We start from the raw sequence: 26,129 nt of genomic DNA, 5'->3' as shown, positions 1-26,129 counted from the left end.
CCACCTGCCCCCAGTCCTTCTGTGGAGGTTCTGGAATTTTGGTCAAACACATGATTCATTTTTTCAACAATATTTAACTTTGTAAAGGCATTAATTGCTTGCTACATATTCTTTACCTCATTTGTTTTTATTTTATTGAATCCCTTGCAAACCCCCCTCCCCAATTTTATTTTATTTTTTAATAATAAGGACCTTTTGAACCACCCTACATTTCATGTCCGTTATCTGTAAGTCTCCTCAGCTGCTCAGCAGGTTTTATGTCAATGGATCTTGGTTTTGGGGACCTTGGTGTATGTGTGTTCATGTGTGTTCAGAGCTCATGGCCACATGAGCTTCTTGACTCTTCTCTCAGAAGTTACAGCCCTGGAAGTTCCCATTGTGGCTCAGAGGTTACCAGATCTGACCTAGCATCCATGAAGGTGTAGGTTCGATCCCTGGCCTCACTCAGTGGGTTAAGGATCTGGCGTTGCTATGAGCTGCGGTGTAGGTCGCAGATGTGGCTCAGATCCCACGTGGCTGTGGCTGTGTCTGGGGCATAGGCCATCAGATGTGAATCTGATTCGACCCGTAGCCCAGGAACTTCCATATGCCTTGGGGTGGCCAAAAAAGAAAAAAAGAAAAAGAAAAAAAAAAAAAGAAGTTTCAGATAGATTAAGTGACTTACCCAAGACCATCAGCTAGGAAGAGGCAGAACCCAGACTCAAACCAGGTGTGTCTGACACCAGCCTGTGCCCAATCCAAATATACCCCTGCTTCTTCTGCACTTTAAGAGCCATGTACCCAGGGAGTTCCCATTGTGGCTCAGGGAAACGAAACCAACTAGGAACCATGAGGTTGCAGGTTTGATTCCCGGCCTCACTCAGTGGGTTAAGGATCTGGTGTTGCCATGAGCTGTGCCGAGCTGCTGATCCGACCGGCTCGGATCCCTCATTGCTGTGGCCTAGGCCTGCGGCTACAGCTCTGATTCGACCCCTAGCCTGGGAACCTCCATATGGCACAGGAGTGGCCCAAAAAAAAGCAAAAAAGAAGCTACAGCCCTGCTTTCCTAGTCCTTTCAGAACTTGGAGATGAAGTGGGAGGTGTTATCCCCACAGGACCACCACCGCTTTCCCTGCGACAAGGCCTCTCGTTTTCACTTTTACATGTAACCCAGTGAGGAAGTAAGAGGCGTGATGAAGGCTTGGGTGCGGGAGTTCCGGAGAAGAGTTTTTATGATACTCCCGGCATTCCTCTGTCCCTTCCCCTCCACCTGTGGGGTAGGCGCACCAGCTCAGCCCTCCCTTCCTGAGGCAAGTGTTCATTTTCTGCTTTTGTCTTAAAGCTTCTTCCTAGGGAGATAGAAATGAAGGTTTTCTCTAAAGGCTTTTTATTTTTTTAAATTACAGTTTCATTGAGATATAATTAACGTAACATTTCACATAACATATGTTTTCTCCATTTAAAGTGTACAACTCATTGGTTTCAGTATATTCACAGAGTCGTATGACCATCGACACTGTCTATTTAAGAACATTCCCATCATCCTAAAAAGAAATTCTGCCCACTATCATTCATTCACTTACTGTTTTCTCCCAGTCCCCATGGTCTTAGGCAACCATTGATGTGTCTGTCTCTATGGATTTGCCTGATCTGGACGTTTCATGTCAGTGGAATCATACAATATGTGGCCTTTCGTGTCTGGCTTCCCAGCATCATGTTTTCAAGGTTCATCCACATTGGAGCATGTGTCAGTACTTCATTCCTTTTAATGGCTGCATAATATTTAATGGCTGCAAAGGCAGACTAGAGACATACCTTCTAAGTCGTCACCCAGATGAGTTGAAACCCCTGTGCTAATGTGAGTGAAATCCTATCCGATGTTATCAGGGTTGTTAGAGACAACCTTTGGAGCTAGTAGAGTCTATCCATGCAGCCAACCAGGTCCCTGCCTTAGGGCCAAGTGTTCCAGCCCTCTCCTCGGAGGAAGCACAAGCCCACATGAGGTGGAAAGAGGAGTTAATGAGTGCCATGGGAATGTAGCACAGGGTGAGGGAAGCAGACGTTCAACCTCAGGGGCTTTCTGTGTGCTCTGCACATGCCAAGGAAAGCAAGACAGATATTAGAAGGGAAATTTTTGAAGAAGAGTTAATACTATGGGAAAACATGATACAGTAAGGGAAGATGTGACCATGAAAAGAACCCAGATGTACTCAGTAACCCCAACTTTGTAGCACAAGAGCACACTGCATAGGGGAAGAGAGGTGCCCGATGTAAACTATGGTCGTCTCTGGGAAATGGGAGTTTCTTGTTTTGAACTTCTTCATTTTCCACTTTGCAGTGACAGAACTTCCTGTTCCTCCATCTCTTTCAGCATCTTCTACTGAAACTATTCTTTCCTGTCCTTTTGTTCTAGGCTTATGACCTTTCTTTATTCTCTTGGGTCTTCCACCAGGGTTTTCCCTAGCTCTCTGATGAGTTTTAGGGTGCCCTTGATATTCTATCAGTAATTACACAAAGGGCAGCTCCACTCAGAGATAACCTTAGAGTTAATATCAGTGTTCATTGCTTTCATCATATACTCCCAGCCACAGAATACTTAATAGGTTTTATGCTGTCATACACATTTCAAATGACATGTCTGCCCTGAAGTAACTTACTTTTGAAGGGGACCCAGATCAAAGTCTCTGTTCATCAGCCAGGGACTGCTTGGTCACTGCTGTATCCCCAGAGCCTAAAAGTGATACTCATAGTAAATGCTCAGTACTTACTTGTTGGAGGGATAAATAAATGAATACATAATTAGATATATTCATATATGAAAGGTATGATTGTTAAGATGTGCTGATAGCATCTGCAGGTGAAATTCCCTAATTCTTTGGGGCTACTATAGCTATTTTCAAAAAAACCTCTTTTTCCTCTTTTATCATTCGCATGCATGGTGTCACATGGTTTATTTTGTATGGTATTCTCCTACTTTTACTTCCCACTTTACCCAGTGTTTTTTCTTGCTGTTCATAATTTATGGGTTTTGATGACTGTATAATAATATCCTACCAAGTTGTATCATGAGTTACTAAACTGTTCCCCTCATCCTGAGTTTTCACCTTTCATGAAAGTGTAGAAAGTATGTTTTGAAGTGCAAATTTATAAACCTAAGTTCCTAGGAGCAGCACTACGAGGTGAAAGGGTCTTTATTGTCCTCAGTTTATTTATTTGTTTATTTATTTGCTTACCTGCTTGTTTATTTCCTTTTTTCTTTTCTTTTTTTAATGGCTGCACCCGCAGCGTAGGGAAGTTCCCAGACCAGGCATTGAACCCATGCTCTGCAGTGACTTGAGCCACTGCAGTCAGATTTTTAACCCACGGCACCACAGTGGGAACTCCACCTACTTGTTTATTTCTATCACTTAAACGAAAAGAGAAGTTTGAAGTAGTGAGTTAGTGGTCACCCTGGCCTGGGAGTTCGGGGATGTAGCTTCAAGGCTCAGTGGATTGCCTGTGATTCTGAGAGTGGTGAGCTGGGGTGAAAGCAGAGGTGGGTTGGCCAGTCAAGGAGTCTCCTACGATTGTCTCTGTGAGAGATCCTGAGGAGGAAACTGAAAGAAGGCGGAGGTGGAATACTGTCAAGAGAACAGTTGACAGCAGTTGACTTGCATGTGGAGACATAAAGAGGAGGACACAGCAAAGGTGACTGAAGGTTTAAGCCAGGGTACACGGGGGAATGCCTCTTTATGTGAAATTTTAAAAGGAACGTCCAGAGGAGGAGTTGCTGGAAAGGAGGGACAGGTGCTGAGTTAGGTTTTAAGTGTGTCGGACTTAAGTTGCGTCCAAGTGGAAACGCATGCCAGCTGGAGAGCAGGCTGGGAGCTTGAGGAACAGTCCTGGAGAAGGGAAGCTTTGGGGTTATAGGTGCAGGCTGAGCAGTGGAGCCTTGGGTGTAGGTGAAGTTTCCAGAAGAGCTGGGAGGGTGAGGGTGGGGGCTGGGTGGAGAGCAGCTCTCTGGAGAGGATGGAGGAGGAAAAGGAGAATGGAGGAGGACCAGGATCCAGCAGTGTCACAAGAGCCTAGGGAGGGGGGTGTGGGGGTGGCAGGAGAGTGAGGGCCTGCCACAGAGAGGGAGAGGATTCCTGCTGCCTTCATTGTCCCCCACGACCTCAGGGAGGAGAAAGTAGATGAGGAGGGCCAAGGTTCCTGTTTCCTTTTTTTCCAACATTGAAGATAGGACTTTCAGATGAACACGTACAAGAACCCAAATTCCTGGCATCTTTCAGTTATCTGGGCTAACAGACCTGCTGTGACTACAGATAGTAGGACTTTGCACTGAGATGTATTGTGTGATTTCTCCAGGGGGTTGGAATAAATAGAACTTGTCTGCACCCCCCAATTTCCTGCCTTCTGGCTTCCCTAAATGTCAGCTTCCTTTTTTTTTCCATTTCCTCGCCCACTGTGTAAAGTCAGTCTTATGACCCATGGGTGGAGGCCCCTCTGCCAAAAGTTACTTTTTCTACAGATTTTTGGGTGATAGCTTAAAGATTCAGTTCTTTGAATGAAAAAACTTAAACCCTCTAGAGTCATTGAGCAAGAAACAGATGGGGGCAAACTCACTCAACAGGGCTTCAAGTAAGAGCCTGAAATCCACAGTTATTGAGACTCTCCTGCAAAGGTGGGAGCTCATTCTCTGAGATGGACTAGAACTCTGGTAGCTAGGAGGCGCCCGGGGTGGGGGTGGGGTGGGGGGCATCCATTCTTGCCCCAGTGTTAGATTTAGCCTTTGCACTCACAATTTTGAGCCTTGGAGTATGTTAGTCTCTCATTTGCTCCTCCACTAAAATGGAGGTTGGGTAGGGTTGTTGCAAGACTTGAAAAGGTTACATTTAAACATGAAAGTGCTTTCTTAATCCATAGGTTAGCACTCAGCACTCAGAAATGTTAGCTGCAGTTGCATCTTCATTATCGCCCTCCAGGGCGGGTCCTTTGGCCCACCTGAACTGCCAGTAGGTTTTGTACATGGGGTTTGGGGCACCTTTAGGGAAAGTGCAAGGGGCTGTTAGTCAAGGATTGGCTCTCTGTCAGTGGACTCCGATGTTGGCGACGCTTCTCATTTCCTTAGCTCTTTAGACTTTGGGGTTAGGAGGTGGGTGGTGAGAACCGAGTTTGAGCAGCTGGGTGGGTGGAGCTGTGGGCTCGCCCAGCCTGGCTGGGGACTGATGGGGGCTTTTCTGGCTCTGGGACGTGCAGTGCGTGGCTTGAGCGATGGCCCTGGTGACTGGGGCGCTGTGGGGGCGCGCGTGTGTGCGTGTGTGTGTGTGTGTGTGTGTGTGTGAGCGCGCGCGCGCGTGTTGCGGGAGGCGGGCTCTCTTGCTGTCTGGCTGAGGGGCCGCCTCTGCGTCCTGACCTGCTTCTCGCGCGCTGGCGGCCCCTCCGAGGCAGCTGCTGCGCCTTTCGCCAGGCCTCAGATGTGGTCGGCTCCGTTTCCTCCCGCTGGCCTCGGGCCGCCGCCGCTGGAGGCAGGGGCTTCCGTGTGGAGAGCGGGCTCGGCTCGGCTCCTCCCCGCCCCCACCGGAGGCCGCCTGAGGGGAGGGGCCGCGGCTCCCAGCACCCGGCTCCCGGCGGGTTACCAAGAACTTTGGGCGGGTGGGGGAGTCTAGGCTCAGCGCCCCATCTCAGCCAGACCCCCGCCTTCCCCTCCCAGAGTGCTGCTCATCTGTGTGTGTCACACAACTCTCTAGCAACTGAGCAAGAAAGTGCACCCACAAATTCCTTTCCCTGCGGCGCCCCTCGAGTCTTTGTGCGGAGGCACAGTTTGCGCACAGTTTCAGATGTGTGGTAGGCACTGTGTTCTTAAATTTTCCCCTCCAAATACAAATGTGATACCTACGATAAATTCTGGAGATTGTGAACAAGAAAATACACCCATTCCCTATCACCCAGAGATGAGCCCTGTTAGCATTTCCGCATATTTCCCTTGGTGTTTTGTATGTGCACACAGACATGCATTGTTAATGGAATTGAATTTTTAAATTGGGCAATATTTCAAATCTTTTTTTTCCACTTCAAGTAACGTCAACAGTTCCCCCGTCATAAAAACCCTCAGAAAGCATCTATGTACAAGTACATTGTTGAGTTTCATTTTTTTTTCATTGAAAACATTTCTCTGTTTTTATGTTCTATATCACTTTAAGGAGGCATATAGCCACTGATGGAATATTACATATTATCATTTTTCCCATGTGTCTTTGAAACATTGACTTAGTGTTTTATGTGTTAAACAGGTGAAGCATAATAATAAATGCATGTAAACTCCCTAGTACCTATATTAAGAACTAGAATTTTGCTAACATTACTGAAACCACCTGGCTGTTTCCCCAGCCCAATCCTCTTCTTCAGTTGGTATTGGAGGTATAAGCCGCCAGCCTACACCACAGCCACAGCAATGCAGGATCTGAGCTGCATCTGCACCTACACCACAGCTCACAGTTGTGACCCACTGAGTGAGGCCATGGTTTGAGCCTGTGTCCTCATGTATGCAAGTCAGGTTCGTTAACCACTGAGCCACCACGGGACCTCTGTTTTCCCTTGCTTTTTAAAGTCTTAATTACATATGTTTGTATTCTCACACAGTACCTTTATATGTGCTTTTTCCTTTGAGCTTTTTAGAGTTGGTAGACTATATACAGTCTTTTGATGCCCACTCTGTGGTTGGTAGGCACCTAGAATATTTCCACAGTTTGGTTTTTATGAGTAATGCTGCTGTGAGCATTTGTGTACACATTTCCTGATGCACATATGCAAAGTTTCTTCTGGAGAGAATTGCAGGATCATAGGGTGTGTGGACATTTAACATTAAAAGATGGTACCACAGACCTTTCCAAAATGGTTGTTTTGCCCTCTGCATGTGGTATATAAGAAAAAGTTCCTGCTAAATCCCACCAGCATTTGGTATCAGACTCAAATACCCTTTGTTGGTGCCTACTGCGTACCTGGTACTGTGGTACATGTTCTTCAAGTGTTGTTTAATCCTCCTGACCACCCTGAGAGGTTAGTCGGTAATGCTGTTAACCCTTGATTTTCAGGTAAGGAAACAGAGGCACAGAGAGGTCAACTTTTAACCCCAGATTTACAGATTTAAAAAAAAGGAGGAACAGAGAGGTTAATTAACTTGTTCAAGGTCACACAGCTAGTAAGTGGTGGGGGCAAGATTTGAACTAAACCTTCTTGCTCTTAAATTCTTCGTAATGGCTGTAGAACAGAATCTCACTGCAGTCTTATTTTATATTTCTGTTTTCTAATGAAGTTGTGGTTTTTACTTATGTTTATTCCTCATTCTCCTTCCATGAAAAAACATTTTAAAACTATTCCGCTACTGTTGGAGCATATTGTAATTCTTTACTGTTAATGCTTCAGGGAAGATCTTTGGCACATGTAATTTTAAAATTTCTTCTGTGGTCCAATTTTGTTTGCATTTCCTTAAGTGAGATTAAGCGTACTTGGTGGTTAAAAGTGGCTGTGTTCTTTTGGATTGCTCTGTGATACTGGGGAAGTTATTTAACCTCTCTGTTCAGTGTCCTCATCTATGGAGGTGAGGCTCTACCCTCTAGGCGTTTATGATGACTGGAGAGGTAATGAGCATGCAGTGATGAGTGGGATACTCGGCCTCTGGTAAGGGGGTCCCATCATAGCTCTGTAGAGACTTTTCCTAGTTCCTCCTTTTCTTTTCCTTTCTTCCCTGAAACCACATTAATTACTCTCCGATCCAAGGCATGAACAATCACAGTCCTGTGCTTCTGCCAGATACGACGACCTCAGGGAATTAGCCTCATTTCAGCTTCTTCCTGAGCATAACCCTAGCCACTGAGAGACTTACTCTATCTGTCCATTTTGTAGTAGGAAAAAAGTTAGATTTTTTTTTCCCACCTAATATGGTACATGGAAATTCCCAGGCCAGGGATCAAACCTGAGCTACAGTCGTGACAACACCAAATCCTAACTTCTAGGCCACTAGGGAATTAAAAAAAAGTTATATTTGATTTGATTTGATTGATTTTGGGGGGCCTCATCCATCACATATGGAAGTTCCTACCCCAGGGATTAAATCTGAGCCACAGCTGTGAGAACACAAGATCCTTTAACCCACTGCACTGCAGCGGAAACTCCAAAAAAAGTTAGATTTTAAAATGTTTTATTGATATGTACATAGTAACCACAAGAGACGTTACCTACCCCACTTCACACAAGGATACCCACTTTTACACGTGGCAGTCTCTAGATGTTAGATATAACTCTTGAGATTTGCTGTCTGCAGAGAGAGCTCAGATGCAGAGAGTGCAGACATGGGCTGGGTTAGCCAGCATGTACACACACACACACACACAAACACACTCCCTCTCATATTCACTCCTGCAGAAACAGGCAGATGTGTACATCCTCTGAAAGGGTTCCCCTAAAAGTCTCTTTCCCTACTTACAGATTTGTGTCATCACTACATCCTTGAAGGAGAGAATTCTCTTAAGAGATGAATAATTGATCAGCTGCCGATGGAACATGCCATAAACACAACCCCTGTGCTATTAGAGGGGGTAGGGCCATCCATTGGAAGAAATTGGTTTTATGTGGAGGTGGCTACTGAACCCTGGAACTGGGGAAAAGGGTGGAGCTGGAAAGTAGCCGTTGAACGGCTGATGGAAGAGCAGAGAGGCTGAGACGGTGATGTGGGCAGCTGGGAAAGTGCAGGGTTGGCACTTGCTGGCCAGCTGGGCGGGGAGCAGCCACCCCTATCTTGGAGTCCTGTGAGAGTTCATTCTTGGAGACTCCACTGTATAGGATGTGCCCCGACAGTGGCCCTGCCTCCTGGCCACTGGCCTTTGTGGAGCCTGCCTGCAGGCTTATTCATCCTGACTTAGACATGCTTCTTCCAACGTAGTATACAACTGATGGACAGCAGGACAGCCCTCAGGACTCTGCCTCGTCTCGTGTCCCCTTTCCTAGAGGCCCTAAGAAGGCCAGTCAGGGAGCACTTGGATCTTTCACTGTATTGGTCTTTATCTTTCAGCCTTCCTTCCTTTTCCCTTTATGGGAGGATTGCCCGTCTGTTTTCGTGTGTTGGTGTTCTGAATCAGGAAAGACTTGGAAAACCTGGTGCCGTGTCTGTGCCTTTCACTGCGTTATGAATAGGATGAGATGTTTGGGGTGGGGCTTCACACTTCTGCAGCCTTTCCTGCATGCAGGGGTTCTGGAGCCCCTGGGGTGGGGAGGGCAGGCTCTCGCTGTTGTTGAGCATCTGCAGATGTCTGAGAGACCAGCTATGGGGCATGGGGAGCATCGAGAGGAGTTGGCTGTAGAGGGGGAGAAATGGGACCCTGGAAGTCCTGACCAAGCAGGGTATAAGGCCAGATTCTGACAGGGGTTCATTCCTGGGCCCTGGAGGAAGACCTGGAGTCTTCTGCAGGTGAGAGTTGTGACTGCAGGTGGTGACATTGTACGTACATGCCAACCCTTAATGCAGTAGGTGAGGGGTTAGGTCTCTAGGCTCTGAGAAGGGCATTTATCTGCCTGTCTTCCAGTACAAACCCTGCTGCCTACCCCTGGTGAGGCAAGCACACCCATAGCCTGTCCAGGCCAAGCCTGGGATGGGCTGGAGCTTTCCCAGGGATGCTGTGGCAGGGAAGAGACCTGGTAAGGTAGGCTGTGTGGGTCCCAGGGAGGGCAGGCCAGGGTTTTGCTTCTGGAAGGGGCAGCATAGACACCTTCGGTGGGCCTCTCTGGAGGTGGACGGAGGGCAGCCTGTTTTAGGATCACTGGTCAGCTTCCCAAGTCCTACATGGCAAAGACATTCCTGATGGCATTGGCAGCTTTGCAGGCCTCTACCGTGTGCGCCACTAACTGCCCAGCTCCTGCAGGCCACGTCTCAAAGCTGAGGGGGTGAAGAGGCTTGTACCAGCCAGGTCCTAGGAAGAAGCAGCAGCAGACCTTCAAGAACACATCCTGAGCCCTCTGTCAGGTTCTGAAGGTGTAATGGAAGCCTTGTCCCCTGGGAGCTTTTACAGTGTGGCTGGTCATCCTGTCTTAGAAAAGGATCCCCAGCAGAAGGTGGCTGTGCGTGGTGACTATGTCAGGTTTGCTTCAGATCCGTGGTGGGCAGGACTGGTCCAGGAGGACTTTATCAGGAGGGGATTGGTTCTGTTCCTTGTCCCACCTCCTCCATTGAATCAGCTGCCTCCACAGTCCTGCTTCATTCCCATCTCTCTGCTGCTAAGTTCAGGTGTTTGTTATCACTCCTCTGGACGACGGCCTTAGTCTCTGCACTGGTCTTCAGGCCACCAGCCTTAAACTCTGCCGTGGGCACTCCATGGGAACACCTGAATGTCGCTGCTTTGTATTTACACCGAGAGCCACACACCTGCCCTCTCCACACGTGCTCAGGGGATTCCCAGCAGCCCACCCTTCCCTGGGCCCACCAGGCCTTCCCCTGATTCTGTGCCTTTTCCTGTTTGAGTCCCTCCATTCGGAATTCCTCTTCCTCCTCTGCTTCTCCGAAATACCTGCCCATCTTCTGAGCCTCATCTTCTGGGTTGGGAAAACTCGCAAAAACAAGAGAATCAGAAATGCTACAAAATTGGGTTGTGATGATCGTTGTACAACTATAAATGTAATAAAATTCATTGAGTAATTAAAAAAAAGAACAGGAGATTCGGGAGACAGAACTGTTGCAGCTGGACAGAGAGTGTGTCCATTTTATACAGGCTGCACTCCCAGGCCTGTGTCATGTTCTAGGCTTGGAGGCGGCGGGAGGCCAGCCTTGAAGGGGCTTCCTCAGGGCAGTGCTGGCTGCAGCCCAGAGGGGAGTGAGAAGCAAGGGAGAAGGTGTGGCGGGTCCTAGGGGTGAGACATGTCTAGCTGGAATTTAGGGCCTAAACTAGCCTCCATCCTCCTCTACCATTGTCCTGCCTCCCTACCAGTAATCGTCACTAAGAGCTTGACTTCCTTTTCAGTACTCACTGGGTGTTAGAGGGACAGATTTCAGTGTGTTTTTTTAGTATCTCAAATTAGTGTAGAAATATTAAAATGTCTTCCTAAATTGAGCCAAAATCTTCACTCTAAAACTTTACCTGTTTTCTGATTCCACCTCTTAGGGCCACTGGAAACAAGTCTAGTTCTTTTCCCAGATGATAGGCGCTCAGATGTTTAAAGACCTTCTTGAGTCGTGTCTGCTTCAGAACCAAAAAGGACCAGTTCTTTTCATGGTTCTGAACTGTCCTGCTTGCTTTTCTTCTGTGCCCCCTCACAGGTGCAGCCCCAGAGGGCAGCCTGTATTCAGGTGGGGACTGTCCGGGCAGAGCAGGTCTTGTTCCAGTCAGATCCTGTGTATGTGTCCAGCAGCATACGCTTGGGACCTGGTAGTAAACATACATTGTTGTGACCTGCGAGAAAGAGGGAGGGAGAATGGACTAGGAAGATGTGGTATACATATACACAGTGGAATACTACCCAAACATAAAAAAGAACGACATAATGCCATTTGCAGCAACATGGATGGAGCTAGAGATTCTCATACTGAGTGAAGTCAGAAAGAGAAAGACAAGTACCATATGATGTAGCTTATATCTGGAATCTAATATATGGCACAAGTGAACCTTTCCACAGAAAAGAAACTCACGGACTTGGAGAGCAGATTTGGGGTTGCCGAGGGGGAGGGAATGGGATGGACTGAAAGTCTGTGGTTAATAGATGAAAACTATTGCATTTAGAGTGGATAAGCAATGAGATCCTGCTGTATAGCACAGGGAGTTATTCTTGTCACTTACGATGGAACATGATGGAGGATAATGTGAGGAAAAGAATATATATATACATATATATGTGTATGTATATACTGGGTCACTTTGTACAGAAGAAATTTATAAAACACTGTAAATTACAGAACACTGTAAATTAACTATAATGGAAAAACAAAAACCATTAAAAATAAATAAAAAAGAAAAAGAAGGAGGGAGAGATTTGTGTGTCTAGTAAGGGAAAAACTGTTTTGCGAACTTGTCATATGTATACGTACATAATGCATCACGGTGTAAAATGTATTTCTTACTGTGGATTGTAGTAAAAACAAGTTTGAAAAAGCTTTGAGTCATAAGACCCTTTGAAGCTGCCACATCACATCATGTTGCGTATGTCACCAGTTAATCTTCTACCCCTCCTGATTCTGAAGGTACTTGCATGTGCATTACTGTCATTGTTATGTGCTTCTTCCAACTTTGATTTGCACAGATGTGGCTTAGGATCCTATTTACTGTTAGATTTTTTCCCCCCTTGCCTGTTGAGCTTTTAGCACCTGGTCCTATCACTTATGGTTTTATCCCTCCTATTTTCAATATCTGCCTGTTTTCATGAGCGTGCCTTTGCTGTCATTATCAGTATGTTGAACAGGACAGTGCTGAGGACAGAGCCCTGTGGCCGACCATTAAAGACCACGCCCCCTCTGTTGATACACCGCTCGTACTTTGAGCCTGGTCATCAGCCGTTGGTGAGCCAGCCCATGCAGCCTGTAATTCTCCATAGCTGGCCCTCAAAGGGCTCACAGCCAACCTTGTGACACTTGGATGTCGGCAGCCTGATTCGCAAACCCAAATGCCTCCAGGGCCTTGGCAAGTAAGACAGATGAATGAAATGATAATTAATTCAGGCAACTAATAAATAACCCCTGCCTCCTAGCCTTGTTCAAGAAGGCAGTGTGAAATGTGAAGCTGTGGGGGACCTGGGGCTGTAGTCAGTGCTCAGTTGTAGACAGCGTAGCCAGACAGGAGTGTGGATCTTTAAGAAAATCTGGACGTCGTTTGAAATTTGATTTTTTTTTTTTTAACATTGACAAAACAAACAAATAAAAACCAAACAGAAGAGATGTGGCAGATTTGACCTGTGGCCCTAGAGTTGGTGACCTGTCAGCCAGGATGTCTTCTCATGTCCTGGTCCAGTGACTGCATAACACAAAGCACTGAGATTAGTTGAGTGTTGATGGCTTGATGGCCTTCATTGAACCTGACTCCTTGAGGTCCCTTTAGTGCCCGCTTGGAACTCTTCCATAGGCCGCTCTCGGTGTACTGAAAGTTGGGATGACACTTGCTCTTTTCGCACCTGTTGGCACCTGCTCCTGATGGCAGGTTTCTTCTGAGATCACCGGCAGGTGTGAGGAATGTGTCAGAGGGATCCTCTGGCTGGGAAAACTGGAATTTAGTTTCTTAAAGTCTCCCACCCATCTTGGCTTCCCTTTTCTCTCATCTGTATCTACTCTTTCCTTTCTTTTCTTTTTGATCCAAAGAGCATTCGCCTTCCCAGGGAAATCATACCCATGAGAGCGGGCCTAGCACTTCCTTGTTCTTCTTATTCATATACCAAAAATCCGTTTAGGTGTCTTAACCATTTTGGGGAAGCCTCAGCTCATAAAGCATTAGTCTCCCTGACACTGTTTTTATTTATTTATTTATTTATTATTTATTTTCTGCTGTACAGCATGGGGACCAAGTTACACATACATGTATACACTTTTTTCCCTCCCATTGTTGTGTTGTGATGTAAGTACCTAGACATAATTCTTAAGGCTACACAGCAGGATCTCATTGTAAATCCATTCCAAGAGCAATAGTTTGCATCCATTAAGACCAAGCTGCCGACCCCTCCCACTCTCTCCCTCTCCCCCCAGGCAGCCACAAGTCTATTCTCCAAGTCTATGATTTTCTTTTCTGTGGAGATGTTCATTTGTGCTTTGTATTAGATTCCAGTTATAAGTGATATCATATGGTATTTATCTTTCTCTTTCTGACTTGTTTCACTGCGTATGAGAGTCTCTAGTTCCATCCATGTTGCTGCAAATGGCATTATGTCGTTCTTTTTTATGGCTGAGTGGTATTCCATTGTGTATATATACCACATCTTCCTAATCCAGTCGTCTGTCAATGGACATTTGGGTTGTTTCCAGCTCTTGGCTATTGTGAACAGAGCTGCAATGAACATGCGGGTGTATGACACTATTTTTATAAATCCATGCCACTCTCTCGTGTTATGCATGCTCCTTCTGTCTTTTATACATGAGCACATACAGTTGGACCACTTCAGATTTTGTAGCCTTTGCAGTCACGTTAGTTTCGGTCTCTAAGAAGGAAGGAAGGGAGTATGGGGTGATCATCCACATTCCTAGAGGAAAAGTTTTTGTTCCTGGTTCCTAGCTCTGAAGAATAGTCTTCCACCAGGGTCATGGAAAGGCTGGTATATTCCATGGCCCAGGGGTGGGGGTAGCAGGCCCTTCACTGGACTGAGCAGGAAGCACGCAAATCATAAAGATTTGGGTCTTGTCTTGAAGGAACTATCATCTGATGGGGGAGCAGCTGCTCGAATAATAGTAGTAGCAAGTGCTAATAGAGGCCCACACGAGGTGTTGTGGGAACCCTGGGGAAGGAGCCACAGGCCAGTCTGCCACCCAGGTTGGAGGAAGGGATGTTGAACTGAAGCATGAAGGATAAGCCAGAGAGACCGCACAGAGGCTGGGAAGGGCATTCCAGGCAATGAGAACTGCATGTGCAGAGCTCAGAACAGCATGTCGGAAAAGCATGGGGATTCTCTGTGGCTGAAAGGAGCGGTGATGAGAATTAGGTGAGAACCAGAGGGTGGAGCCTCTGTTCACCTCCCAAAGGTCTGTTGCAAATCAAATCCCAGCTTCCCACAACCGTTTTGGAGCCCACGTTGGCCATGTTTGACAGTCAAGAGACTAGTATCCTTCTAACCATCTATTTAAGATAGTTTATGTTCTAACTAAGGGACTAATTTCTTTTTTATTTTGATAGAATTTAAAAGCAGAAAAGTTTAGGAAGAATACTTGGGACTCCCATATACCCAAATTGTTTACATTTTGCCTTATTTGCTTTATCATTTTCTCCATGTGTGTATGTTTTTCTTTATGCGTATAACTTTTTTTGAACCATTTGAGATTAAATTGGAGGAACCCTTTATCCCTTAAATGCTTCCCTAAGGACAAGGATGTTCTCTGACATAACCACAGTATAATGGTCCAAGTCAAGAACACGGGGATTGACATGATATGATCTTAGCCACATCCATATTCAGATTTCATCACTTGTCCCAGTGATGTACTTTATAGCTATTTCCCCCCAGTCCAGAATCTAACCCCTGAGCACACATTTTGCTGCCCTGTCTCCTTAGTCTCGGGTCAGCTGGGAGAGATATTTGTCTTTCTTGTCTTCAAAAATTTTGGAGAACAATCTAGGTGCTTTCTAGCATGCCTTTCAGTTTCTCTTTAGCTGATGTTTCCTGGTGATTAGATTTAGGTTATACGTTTTGGCAGGCGTTCTATGTCAACGGTATTATATCCATCTCAGTGTAGCATATCAAGAGGCGCATGATGGTGGTTTGTCCCAGTGTTGGTGATGAGGACAACTTTGATCATTTGGCAAAGGTGGTATCCACTTTTGGTGGCTATCGTGGATTTCTCCACTATAAAGTTACTGTTGTAATTAAGCAATTTTTGAAGAGATGTTTTGAGGCTCTGTATATGTCCTGTGCCTCATCAAGCTTTTGCCATCATTCCTTTCATATTTTTTTATTGACACACTACTGTAAGGAAGAGCTTTCCTTTCTGGTGGGATGAATCTTGCAAACTCAGTTCTGTATCTGTGTATCAGCTTTTAACTTGCTGGACCGGCCCCTGGCCTACTTCCTCTTGTGCTCTCCCCCTTCTGTGCATTTTGGGTGGACATCAGGTGAAATAATAGTGGTTCCTGAGATTGGGAAGAAGCTTGGATCTTCTTCCAAGCACCGACTCACTTGTCTCTGGTGTGACTGGCTGGGTGAAGGGCTAAATGCATGCTGTGTTGGATGATCAGTGTTTCCTCAGGCCTGGGGCTGAGGGTGGGAGCCTCATCTTGTTGGTGCTCTGAGCCAGCCTGGGCTTAAGCGAGGAAGTGATGGGCAGAGAAAAGAACTGTGGGTACCTTTCCCCTGAGAGGCTGTGGCTGACCCGTGGTCCAGGCTGAATTTGTTAGTCAGAGCTGCTCATTCTCTTTCCCTGTAAACACACACACATACACACTTCATGGTTCTGGCACATTGTTATGGATACTTGGTTAGCTTTCTTTTTCCTTCTGTCAAAAAAACAAAGGTTCTGGTGTCACTTTGGTCATTGTGAGTTAAAGACCTTTGTGTGTGTTCCCAGTTGATGCTTGGCTTCAGGGAAGTTTCATCAATGTAAGACTCAAAAAGGATCTGAGCCATAGGGTTAGGATCAGAATTCAGTGTTAGGATCTCTTAAAAATCTGCCTTCTGTTTCTGGGGGGGCAGCTAGCTGGGAAAGGAGGTGTGGGAAGATGAGCTGAGAGGTTCAGGCTCTATCAAGGCAGGGAAGGTTTGCAAGCAAAGCAGTGTTAGCTGTGCCTCTGAGTGTGACGCAGGACAATGCTTCTCAAATATTATGCTCATCTTTCCCCCCATCCCCCACCCTCTTTTTCTCTTTCTCTCTCCAGACAGGCTCAGAGCTCAGCCCAGTTGATGGACCTGCTCCAGGTCAGATGGACTCAGGGCCAGTGTACCATGGGGACTCAAGGCAGCTAAGCGCCCCAGGGGCGCCGGTCAATGGTGCTAGAGAACCTGCAGGACCCAGCCTGCTGGGCACTGGGGGTCCTTGGCGAGCAGACCAGAAGCCCGACTGGGACGCGGCCCCAGGACCAGCTCACACTGCTCGCCTGGAAGATGCCCACGATCTGGTGGCCTTTTCGGCTGTGGCCGAAGCCGTGTCCTCCTACGGGGCCCTTAGCACCCGGCTTTATGAAACCTTCAACCGTGAGATGAGTCGCGAAGCTGGGGACGACAACAGCAGGGGACCCCAGTCAGGGCCCGAAGGCTGCCCTGCTGGCAGTGAAGACCTTGACACGTTGCAGACGGCCCTGGCCCTTGCTCGGCATGGCATGAAACCACCCAACTGCAACTGCGATGGCCCAGAGTGCCCTGACTACCTCGAGTGGCTGGAGGGGAAGATCAAGTCCGTGGTGGTGGAGGGCGGGGAAGAGCGGCCCAGGCTCCCAGGGACTCTGCCTTCTGGTGAGGCTGGCCTCCCGGCGCCAATCAGCAGGCCACTCCTCAGCTCTGAGGTCCCCCAGATCCCACCCCCGGAGGGCCTGCCCCTGTCCCAGAGTGCCCTGAGTATCGCCAAGGAAAAGAACATCAGCCTGCAGACCGCCATTGCCATTGAGGCCCTCACACAACTCTCCTCTGCCCTCCCCCAGCCCTCTCATGCCACCTCCCAGGCTCCGTGCCCCCTTCCTGAGGCCTTGTCCCCTCCCGCCCCCTTCAGATCTCCCCAGTCCTACCTCCGGGCTCCCTCGTGGCCTGTGGTCCCTCCTGAAGAGCACCCATCCTTTGCCCCTGAGAGCCCTGCCTTCCCTCCGGCGACTCCTAGAACAGAGTTTCCCGAAGCCTGGGGCACTGACACCCCACCAGCAACTCCCCGGAGCCCCTGGCCCATGCCCCGCCCGAGCCCCGACCCCATGGCTGAACTGGAGCAGTTGTTGGGCAGTGCCAGTGATTACATCCAGTCAGTATTCAAGCGGCCCGAGGCCCTGCCCAGCAAGCCCAAGGTCAAGGTTGAGGTGCCCTCTTCCTCCTCGGCCCCCTCCCCGTCCCCCACTCTCCAGAGAGAGGCCCCCACGCCATCCTCAGAGCCCAGCACCCACCAGAAGGCCCAGACGGCCCTGCAGCAGCACCTCCACCACAAGCGCAGTCTCTTCCTGGAGCAGGCCCGTGATGCCGCCTTCCCGCACCCCTCGGAGCCTCCTGCCCCCGGCTGGTGGGCACCCCCCAGCTCACGGCCTTCGGACAGACCACCCAAGGAGAAGAAGAAGAAGTCCCTGGCACCAGTTGGAGGTCCCACGGGAACCGACAAAGCCGGCCCTGGGATCAAGCCCGGTGTCCGGAAGCCCATTCAGATCAAGAAGTCCAGGCCACGGGAAGCGCAGCCTCTCTTCCTGCCTGTGCGGCAAATCGTCCTGGAAGGGCTGAGGTCCCCAGCCTCTGAGGATGCGCAGGCACAGACGCCCACCCCCGTCCCCGCCTCACAGGGCTCCGCTGTCCCCCAACCCCCAGAACCTTCTCTTGCGCTATTTGCACCTAGTCCCTCCGGGGACAGCCTGCTGCCCCCTACTCAGGAAATGAGGTCTCCCAGCCCCATGGCAACCCTGCAGCCAGGCTCCGCTGGCCCTCTTCCCCCTGCTGATGACAAGCTGGAAGAGCTTATCCGGCAGTTTGAGGCTGAATTTGGGGATAGCTTTGGGCTTCCTGGCCCCCCATCTGTGCCCATTCAGGACCCTGAGAACCAGCCAACCTGTCTCCCAGCCCCTGAGAGCCCTTTCGCCACCCGCTCTCCCAAGCAGATCAAGATCGAGTCTTCGGGGGCAGTGACTGTACTTTCAACCACCTGCTTCCATTCAGAGGAGGGGGCTCAGGAGGCTACACCCACCAAGGCCGAGAATCCACTCACACCCACCCTCAGTGGCTTCTTGGAGTCACCTCTTAAGTACCTGGACACACCCACCAAGAGTCTGCTGGACACCCCTGCCAAGAGAGCCCAGGCTGAGTTCCCCACTTGTGATTGCGTAGGTAAGTCCGCCTGGGTGTCAGGGAGAGGCATAGGGATATGGCCTGGCGGGCATGGACTTCTAGGCTCTGTCTTTTATCTGTGTCCCAGCCACCACACTAGGGCCTGTGGACACAGAAGTGAGCCCACAAGCTAGTGGAGAAGACATTGAGGGAATCCGATGGTGGTGCTGTGTGGTGTATTGTGGGGCAGTGGAGATTGAGGCGAAGGCATCATGGAAGCCTTCCTGTAGGAGGTGGTGCTTGTGCTGAGGCCCGCAAGGCCATCGAGGAGAAAGGAGACATGCTGGGAAGAAGCAATAGCTTGAGCAACAGCTTGGTGGCTGTGACACGGTGGGGTTTATGTGGACGGCTCTTGGTCTGGGGGTGCAAAGGGGGAGGAGGGTGTGGGGGGATTGAACAAAAGGTGGCTTGCGAAGCAGGCAGGGGCCAGATCTTGCAGGGCCCAGCAAGCCAAGGTCAGGAGTTTGACTTGATCTCATTGGTAAATAGGTAGTGAGCAAGTAAGGACCTGTTGTCACTTTGTGCTTCTCTAAGACTGTTCTGGCTTATGGCGGGGAGACAAGATTGGCAAGGGAATCAGTGAGAAAGGTGTTGCCATGAGCCAGGCACAAAGTAGCAAGGGCCTGCACTGAAAGAGTGGGTGGGCAGGGACCATGGAGTAAGTGGCCTCTGGGGGAGGAGGGCGTGTGGAGAGGAGGACAACTCGGGTCTCTGCCCCGGTTGTCATGGTCACTGTGAATGGGCATGCGGACAAGTGATGAGCTCTGTTTGGACCGGCTGAGTTTGAAAGTGCGGAGAGGCTGGAGTTGCAGGTTTGGGTGTCCTTAGCGTAGTGCTTGAAGCTATGGTATGGGAAGGAGCACTGAGGAATTGGGTCTGTTTCTGAGCCTTGCCTTCTGGAATAAAGCGGAGCCCCTGGCCTCTGAGGACTGCTTCCAGGGACCTCCACTTTCTCAGAGTGGGGGTCGCTGCTGATGTCTTGATGAGCCCCAGGTCCACCCTGGGCCTTGACTCTGTGCTGCTCACTGAGTGTTCTGAGGGAGAAGTTTGTGTTTCAGATGGTGGCAGGAAACACGTTGATGCTCTTGTGATTTTATGATACACAGACAGGTCTTAGGAAAAGGCTGTCTTCTCTGCTCATTTAAATGCACTGACATTAGGCCAGTTGTGTGATGTGTCAGATGTTCTATCCCCGTTGGTAAGGAGACGCTGGGCTGTCCTGCCCACGCCAGCTACCCCAGGCCCCTGGGTACAAGATAGCAGGGCCAGTGACAGTCACTTAGGGGACAAGGAAAAGTTGGCCTGGGGGTGAACAGATGTGCAGTGTCCTGCCAGAGGCTCACAGACGTCGGAGATTATGGTTTCCACCGAGGGCTGACTTCATTATTGGGTTTAATAACGATGTGACTTTGAAGGCCCCTTATTTCCCAGTGTTTGAGACAGGCTTGTTCTGATCGCAGGAATTGGGCTTCCCTTTTCTCTGCGTTTGTATGTGTCTGGCCCATCTTCCTTGTGCTCACAGCTTCATTTGCTGTTTCTCCCCGTCCAGGGTAGGAAATATCCTTGCATAGATAGGGCTGAGGACAGAGTTGGTCCATAATACATTTTTTTCACTTAAAACTTTTTTTTTTTTGAAATAATAAAATTTTAATTGTGGAATTCAGGTATTTGGATAATACATTTGGTGAAACTAGTTTTATTTTTATTTGAATTTTAATCCCATCACTACCTCATGCCTAAAATGAAAGTGATAATAGTACCACCTCACCAGGACTGATCTGAGGACTAAATTAGTTTCAATGAGTAAAGCACCTAGGGCTGTGTCTGGCCCATAAGAAGCATTATAAGAGTGCTTTGCTGTTATCATCCTCTCGAGTACAATAAAGCAAGAAAAAGATGTAAAAATAGACACGTTAGGAAGGAAAAAAAGGGTTGGCTGTTACTATATTCATCAGTTATTTATTGATTACTGATGACCCATAAGATAAAAATTAAGAGGAATGGTTCAGACAATAAAATACCCAGTTGCCCATTCAGCAGGTGCCTGTGCTGCCATGTGGAAGAGGCTGAACAGTAGAGTGCCCTGAAACACTAGACTCTGTTGTCATTATGGAAGGTAACGTTTTCCTGAGGAAGCTGGCTTTGCAAAACTGTAGTGAACACAGATGGGGAGAGGTGAGTAGGCAGCCACTCCAGCCTGAGAAACAGGAGCACGTCTAGGAGCAGAAGGGAGCAGGCTCACAGGACGTTAAGGCTACTAGCCCTGTGTGGACCCAAACCTTCAGTGTTCTTCCGTGTTCCTTAGGTCAGAGGAGCGTCCCAGCAGAGGGAACAAGTCTCAGCTTGAAACTAGTGAGCAAAAGCACAGGCAGTCAACTGTCAGCATCAGAGAAACCCAGAGTGGCAATGCTGGCAACCTGGTGCCTTGGCAGGCAGAGGAGTAGTGGGGGCAGTGGGCAGGAGATAAGGGGAGCTGACACCAGCAACCATTTATTGCTCCGATTTGTGTGTTATTTATATGTAATACAGGTAAATGAATCTGTATCTAATGCTAAACAAAGAATTAGAACCAGACCTACCTTGTATTGTTAAATGTTAAATTATAGGAAAATGCTAAGGTCAAAAGAGCAGACACAAAAGGGTATTTAAATGGTCAGCTCACCTAGGTTTAAAAAAAAAAAAATGGGAAAAGACTAGGAAGAAATACTTCAACAGTGATTGTGTCTCTGGTCAGACTATGGATGACTTCCCCCTCACATAGTTTCTGAATTTTCTCTTAGGAAATTCATATTTTATGTGTTATGTATACATATCAAGAAATATTTTTGAAAGTCCATCCTCCTAGTAGAAGTAGCACAGCAGATGGGTTGGTGAAGAGTGATAACCTTGTGGCAGGAGACCAGTTAGAAAACTGTTGAGAATGATAGCAACAACAGTAATAGTCCTAGTCGATGACACATTCTGTTCCAGGCATTGTGCCCAGGGTTTTACCATCACTACCTCATTTAATCTCCTCTAACATCTCTATGAGGTGAAGGTACTGTCAGCAGTCCCATTTCAGTGATGAAGGAAAAATCAGATTCAGAGATTTACCCAGGTCGTGGAGCTAGCAGATGGTGGGTGGGAGATTTGAACTCGGGCAGTTGGACTGCTCCCTACCAGGCCATACCATGAGTAAAATTGTTTGGCTGAGAAATGAGTCCAGCTAAAGCAGTGGTATTAGGAGTAAAGAGGGCCAAAGAAGAAAGGATCCACTTGGAAACCGTTTCTAGAGGTGCAGAGGTTCGTGTTAGGGGAAGCCTGCATCAGCTGGTGTGGCTGAACGTGTCTTTGGGAGCTCAGGCTCAGGACAAGAGTTGGGAAAGAAGCTTGTTCACTCTGGGATTACTGTCACATAGGAGCTGTCTCCTATTCGAGAAACCCAGTAGAGAACTACAGTCGTCAGTAGAGAGGTGCAGATTGCAGGTCACTGTAAGGGAGAATTTTCTAGAGACATGACAGTGAAATTTGGAGATGCCATTTAGCAGCCCTAACAAATGACTAAGTATGGCAACAACCTTATAAAAACATGAAAGGTCTTACAGAATAGCAAAAGAAACCTAATATTCAAGCTCCATGGTGATTTTTGCCAGATAAGCAATTTTGGCCAACTTGGGCATCCCCAGGTAACCAAAAACCCAAACACAAAGAACATTGTTTTACACGTGCATGAAGATAATGGGTTTTCTGAAGGTATGGATGGGATTCACATGTACTAGTTCTCTGAATCTTGAAATGCTGAATTAAAGGTACCCCTTGAAGCTTCAAAGAAATAAATGTAAAAGACATGAAAGGAAATGCCTTACTCCAGAAGGGTAGTATGATGTGGGTAGTATGATATGTATAGGCTTGAGAAAACATAGCACAGGGTGAAGTTCTGTATTGAGTTATTGGGAGAAGAGAGTTTCGATGCATTTCTGCTATTTTGAGGCATACGTCCGCGATTCCCCTAATCACCCCTTAACCATCCCGTGACACCGCAGTCAGAGGCAGGATGATGAGCTGCAGCAACTTGTGGCTAGGTCCTTTATGTATTTTATCTATTCTCAGAAATGGGGACATTCACACCGAGAGCCAACTGAGGACATGGAATGAGTCCAGATGATGTTTTAGTGGGAAAAGCATCCTTTGAGATCATCTGATCATCATTTTATAGACAAGGAAACAGGTCTGTGTTAACTTTTAAGTCTTGTCCTGATGTCTCTGAGGAACCGTCCACAGATAGCTGGAGCCCTTTAAGCGGAGCAAAAGCAGGAAGTTAGGAGACAGATTTTAGAGGTTGTCTTCAGAAGAGTATTGTGTTTTTATCCAGTTGGTCATCCTGCCCTAAATAAGTAGCCATATCATCTCCTTTGCCTGAAATATGGGGAAAGTTTGGGTGAGGGAGGGATGTGGTCCCGCAAATGTGGCTGACAACAGTATCCGCTGGGTCACTTCCAGAGGAACCACAATTCTGAGTGGAGGACACAGAGATTTAGCCCTGTGTACAGTGAAGTGAAGTTCACTTGCTGTAGTTTTTCTAAGATTCTACTTTCTTCCCTTGCATTCAGTTGGATATGAAGAGGAACTTCATGTCTTTTAAATATATTTTGTCAGCAGACTATTTGGACACCAGTATAAAGTGGGGAGTCTGACTCTGGATGGGAAAGTATCAAAGAACTTCCTGGAGGGGGTGATTCTGAGTTGAGTTTTAAAGGATATGTAGAGGTTAAGCAGATTGATAGGGAGAAGGTAGAGTGCTCTAGGCAAAGGGACATGATGATTATGGCGATGGAAACTACATGAAAAACCACACAAAGATGTGGAGATGAGAAAACATGGAGAAATACAAGTCGTTCTGGTATGACTGGTGTGTTAGATGAAAGACTGGGAGTGGCTGGAGGAGAGAGTTTCAGGGGAAGGGGGTGATACCAAAGGCAGAGAAACCAGTCTGCAAGCCTGGGCAAGAACTGATGCAAGCCTGAAGTACGAATGATACCAAGTAGGCGGGAGGGAAGGAGGGCTGGGGAAGAGAAAGAAGAAGAGAAAGAATTAACTGGCCTATGACCTGGTGAAGGTAGGAGTAAGGAAGAGTAGTCACAGATGACTCCTGAGGTTTCAGGTCGGGTGACTGTGTAGATGCGGGTTGCCGTTCACCAAGATTTGAAGTACAGGGCAAGTTTGGGCGTTTGCCTTTGAGATGTCTGTGGGACCAGCAGGTGTACATCTGGTTCGATCTGGGAACTGATGGTAGCTGAAGTCTCAGTTATACATCTACCACCAGGCTGATGTGTAGACCAGAATGGAGGATACTGACTTTTGGAATCAAGAATCTCAGGCAGGCGGCCGTGAAGGAGGTGTGGAAGAGAAGTGGGAAGAAGTTGAGAAGAAGGTGGGTTAGAACAAAGAGTTTGCGAGGGCTAATAGCATCAGTACTGAAGAAAGGTCAAGGTTTAACGCTGGATTCTTCTTTGTCTTACATGACTTGTTATTATATGCATACTAGTCTTCTCAGTTAAATCCCAGGTTCCTTAACAACAAGGACAGAAGAGTTCCCATCGTGGCTCAGCGGGAACAAATCCGACGAGTATCCATGAAGATGCAGGTTCAATCCCTGGCCTCGCTCAGTGGGTTAAGGATCCGGCATTGCCGTGAGCTGTGATGTAGGTCGCAGACACAGCTCGGATCCTGCGTTGCTCTGGCTGTGGTGTAGGCTGGCAGCTGCAGCTCCGATTGGACCCCTCTCCTGGGAACCTCCATATGCTGCTAGTGTGGCCCTAAGAAAGAAAAAAAAAAAAAAAAAAGAGCAGGGGTGGAATGTATTTCTAGAGCATCTAGACTGGTGCTGAGCATATGGTAGTGCTCTACATAATTTTTGGTCAACTGTCAACCTTATTCGCCTCCATATTTAAATTCTACAGACAGGTTTGGGCATGCTCTCCTTACCTGTCATCTTTGTCATCAGTAGGTGTGCCGTTGTTATGAGTTTTTCTACTACCAGCAGGCCCATCATGAACTCACAGGCAGATGACCTGAGATTTTAGTTTGAAAAATTTCATCTGGCCCAACCATCTACCTGCCCTCAGTGTGGATTTGTGATTGCCAGGAGGCAGCGTTCTAGCAATCACTTCTTGACTGTCATGGAAGTGGAATTAGTTGTAGAAGCTTAAACTGTTTGGCGTTAAGTCCACTAAAATTACATCAAGAATTATTAGGCATTACATAGAATTGTTTGGAATAAGAAGATGGGTACAGTTAAACCTTTGTGTGATCTTGACATCTATGGGTTAATTGTATACCAGTTATCAACCAACTCTCTGTATCAATGTCATAAAAAAAAAGAAAGCATTTATTTTATCTGTATCTGGCCATCAGGTTCCCCACCTGGAAAGTGTGGGTGCCTTAGTGTCTGTGTAGAGAGGCAGTGGAAAAGTGGAAGGTACTTTTAGAAGTGAAGGGCCCGTCTTTCTGTTAGGCAGTGATGAGTAGTTTCTTGTGTTTAGTATCTCTTGCTCATAGCACAAAGGATATATTTCATTCTCTCCCCAGTCTAGTGCAAAAGTGGAGCAGAGCATATTTTTCTATTTTAATGAGTATTAAAATTAAGTGCACAGGGCGCAAAAAAAAAAAAAAAAAAAAAAAAAAGCACCTAGAGCCACATAACCAGCATTTTCTCAAAAATTGGATTTTGCTCTCCTGAGCTCTACCCCAGAGCTTTCCACCATGTATTTTAGGAAAAAATGTCACTTCTCCCACAGCTTAAAGGAAGACATAAAACAGGTTTTACTTTAAGAAGGGTTGAGCCATTTCCTCGTCCTGTCACTTTACGTGTATGGAGAAGGAAGAAATATTACACTGGAGACTAAAAGGAAAAATGGTGATTTAACAGCAAGATAGCAAAATACTCTTTTCCTGAAACCTGGCGAAAGGAACCAAGAGAAACAAACACAGTTTCATCAACTGAAATTTGGAAATACCCTCATTCTTAAACTATGAATTCCAAGAGCTATGTGCCAGATTAAGATCAATTTAAATTGAAATAAAGGATGACATGGGGCATATACAACTCCCATTGTTGGGAAAAACAATAGTAGAGGCTCAGAAGGACCCAACAACTTGGAGAGATGGGCTGGAGACCACCCACCTAGAAGGCATGCACTCTAGAAAGTCAGGAGTGCAAACAGACTTCTCTTCCTGCTGCTCCAGCTTCTGATGGGGATAAGGTCTGGGGTGAGGACAGTTGGCTGGAGAGATGTGAAGTCATGTCTTAGGAGCCAGCTTTGTAGTTGAGGGCCAGTAGCACCAAACAAAGACCATTGTGCAGAGAAAAATATTTGCTGAACCACCAAACAAAAATTCTGCAAACCATGAGGCTTTCTTTTAACTTTAACATCTTATCAGAGTGACCAGCCCACTTCCAAACGAGAATATAAACCAAAATCTTAACATGAGGACAGAACACAACCCAAGCCTCCCCACACAAA

The 26,129-nt window shown here is 47.4% G+C and overlaps 1 protein-coding gene across 8 annotated transcripts in view; it reads left to right on the top strand.

The window, feature by feature from the left end:
* The window catches only part of TET3 (tet methylcytosine dioxygenase 3), a 103,189-nt gene that overhangs the window by 36,652 nt on the left and 40,408 nt on the right, over positions 1 to 26,129 (top strand). For 5 of the 8 annotated variants that reach the window (XM_085018893.1, XM_085018895.1, XM_085018894.1 and 2 more), the window contains one exon: positions 16,500 to 18,627. The exons of the other annotated variants lie outside the window; for them this stretch is intronic. In XM_085018893.1, coding sequence (XP_084875019.1) covers positions 16,500 to 18,627 — 2,128 coding nt within the window. The remainder of the gene's footprint in view (positions 1 to 16,499; positions 18,628 to 26,129) is intronic. 8 annotated transcript variants of the gene reach the window in all.

This window comes from Sus scrofa, chromosome 3, assembly GCF_054392235.1.
Source record: "Sus scrofa isolate SSC_HxYL_T2T_F1_AM1 chromosome 3, Sscrofa_HxYL_maternal_Yorkshire_Landrace_v2.0, whole genome shotgun sequence".
In the NCBI taxonomy this organism is placed as follows: Eukaryota; Metazoa; Chordata; class Mammalia; order Artiodactyla; family Suidae; genus Sus; species Sus scrofa.
The sequence above is the reverse complement of the archived record's forward strand: the minus strand, read 5'-3'. Positions and strand labels throughout refer to the sequence as shown.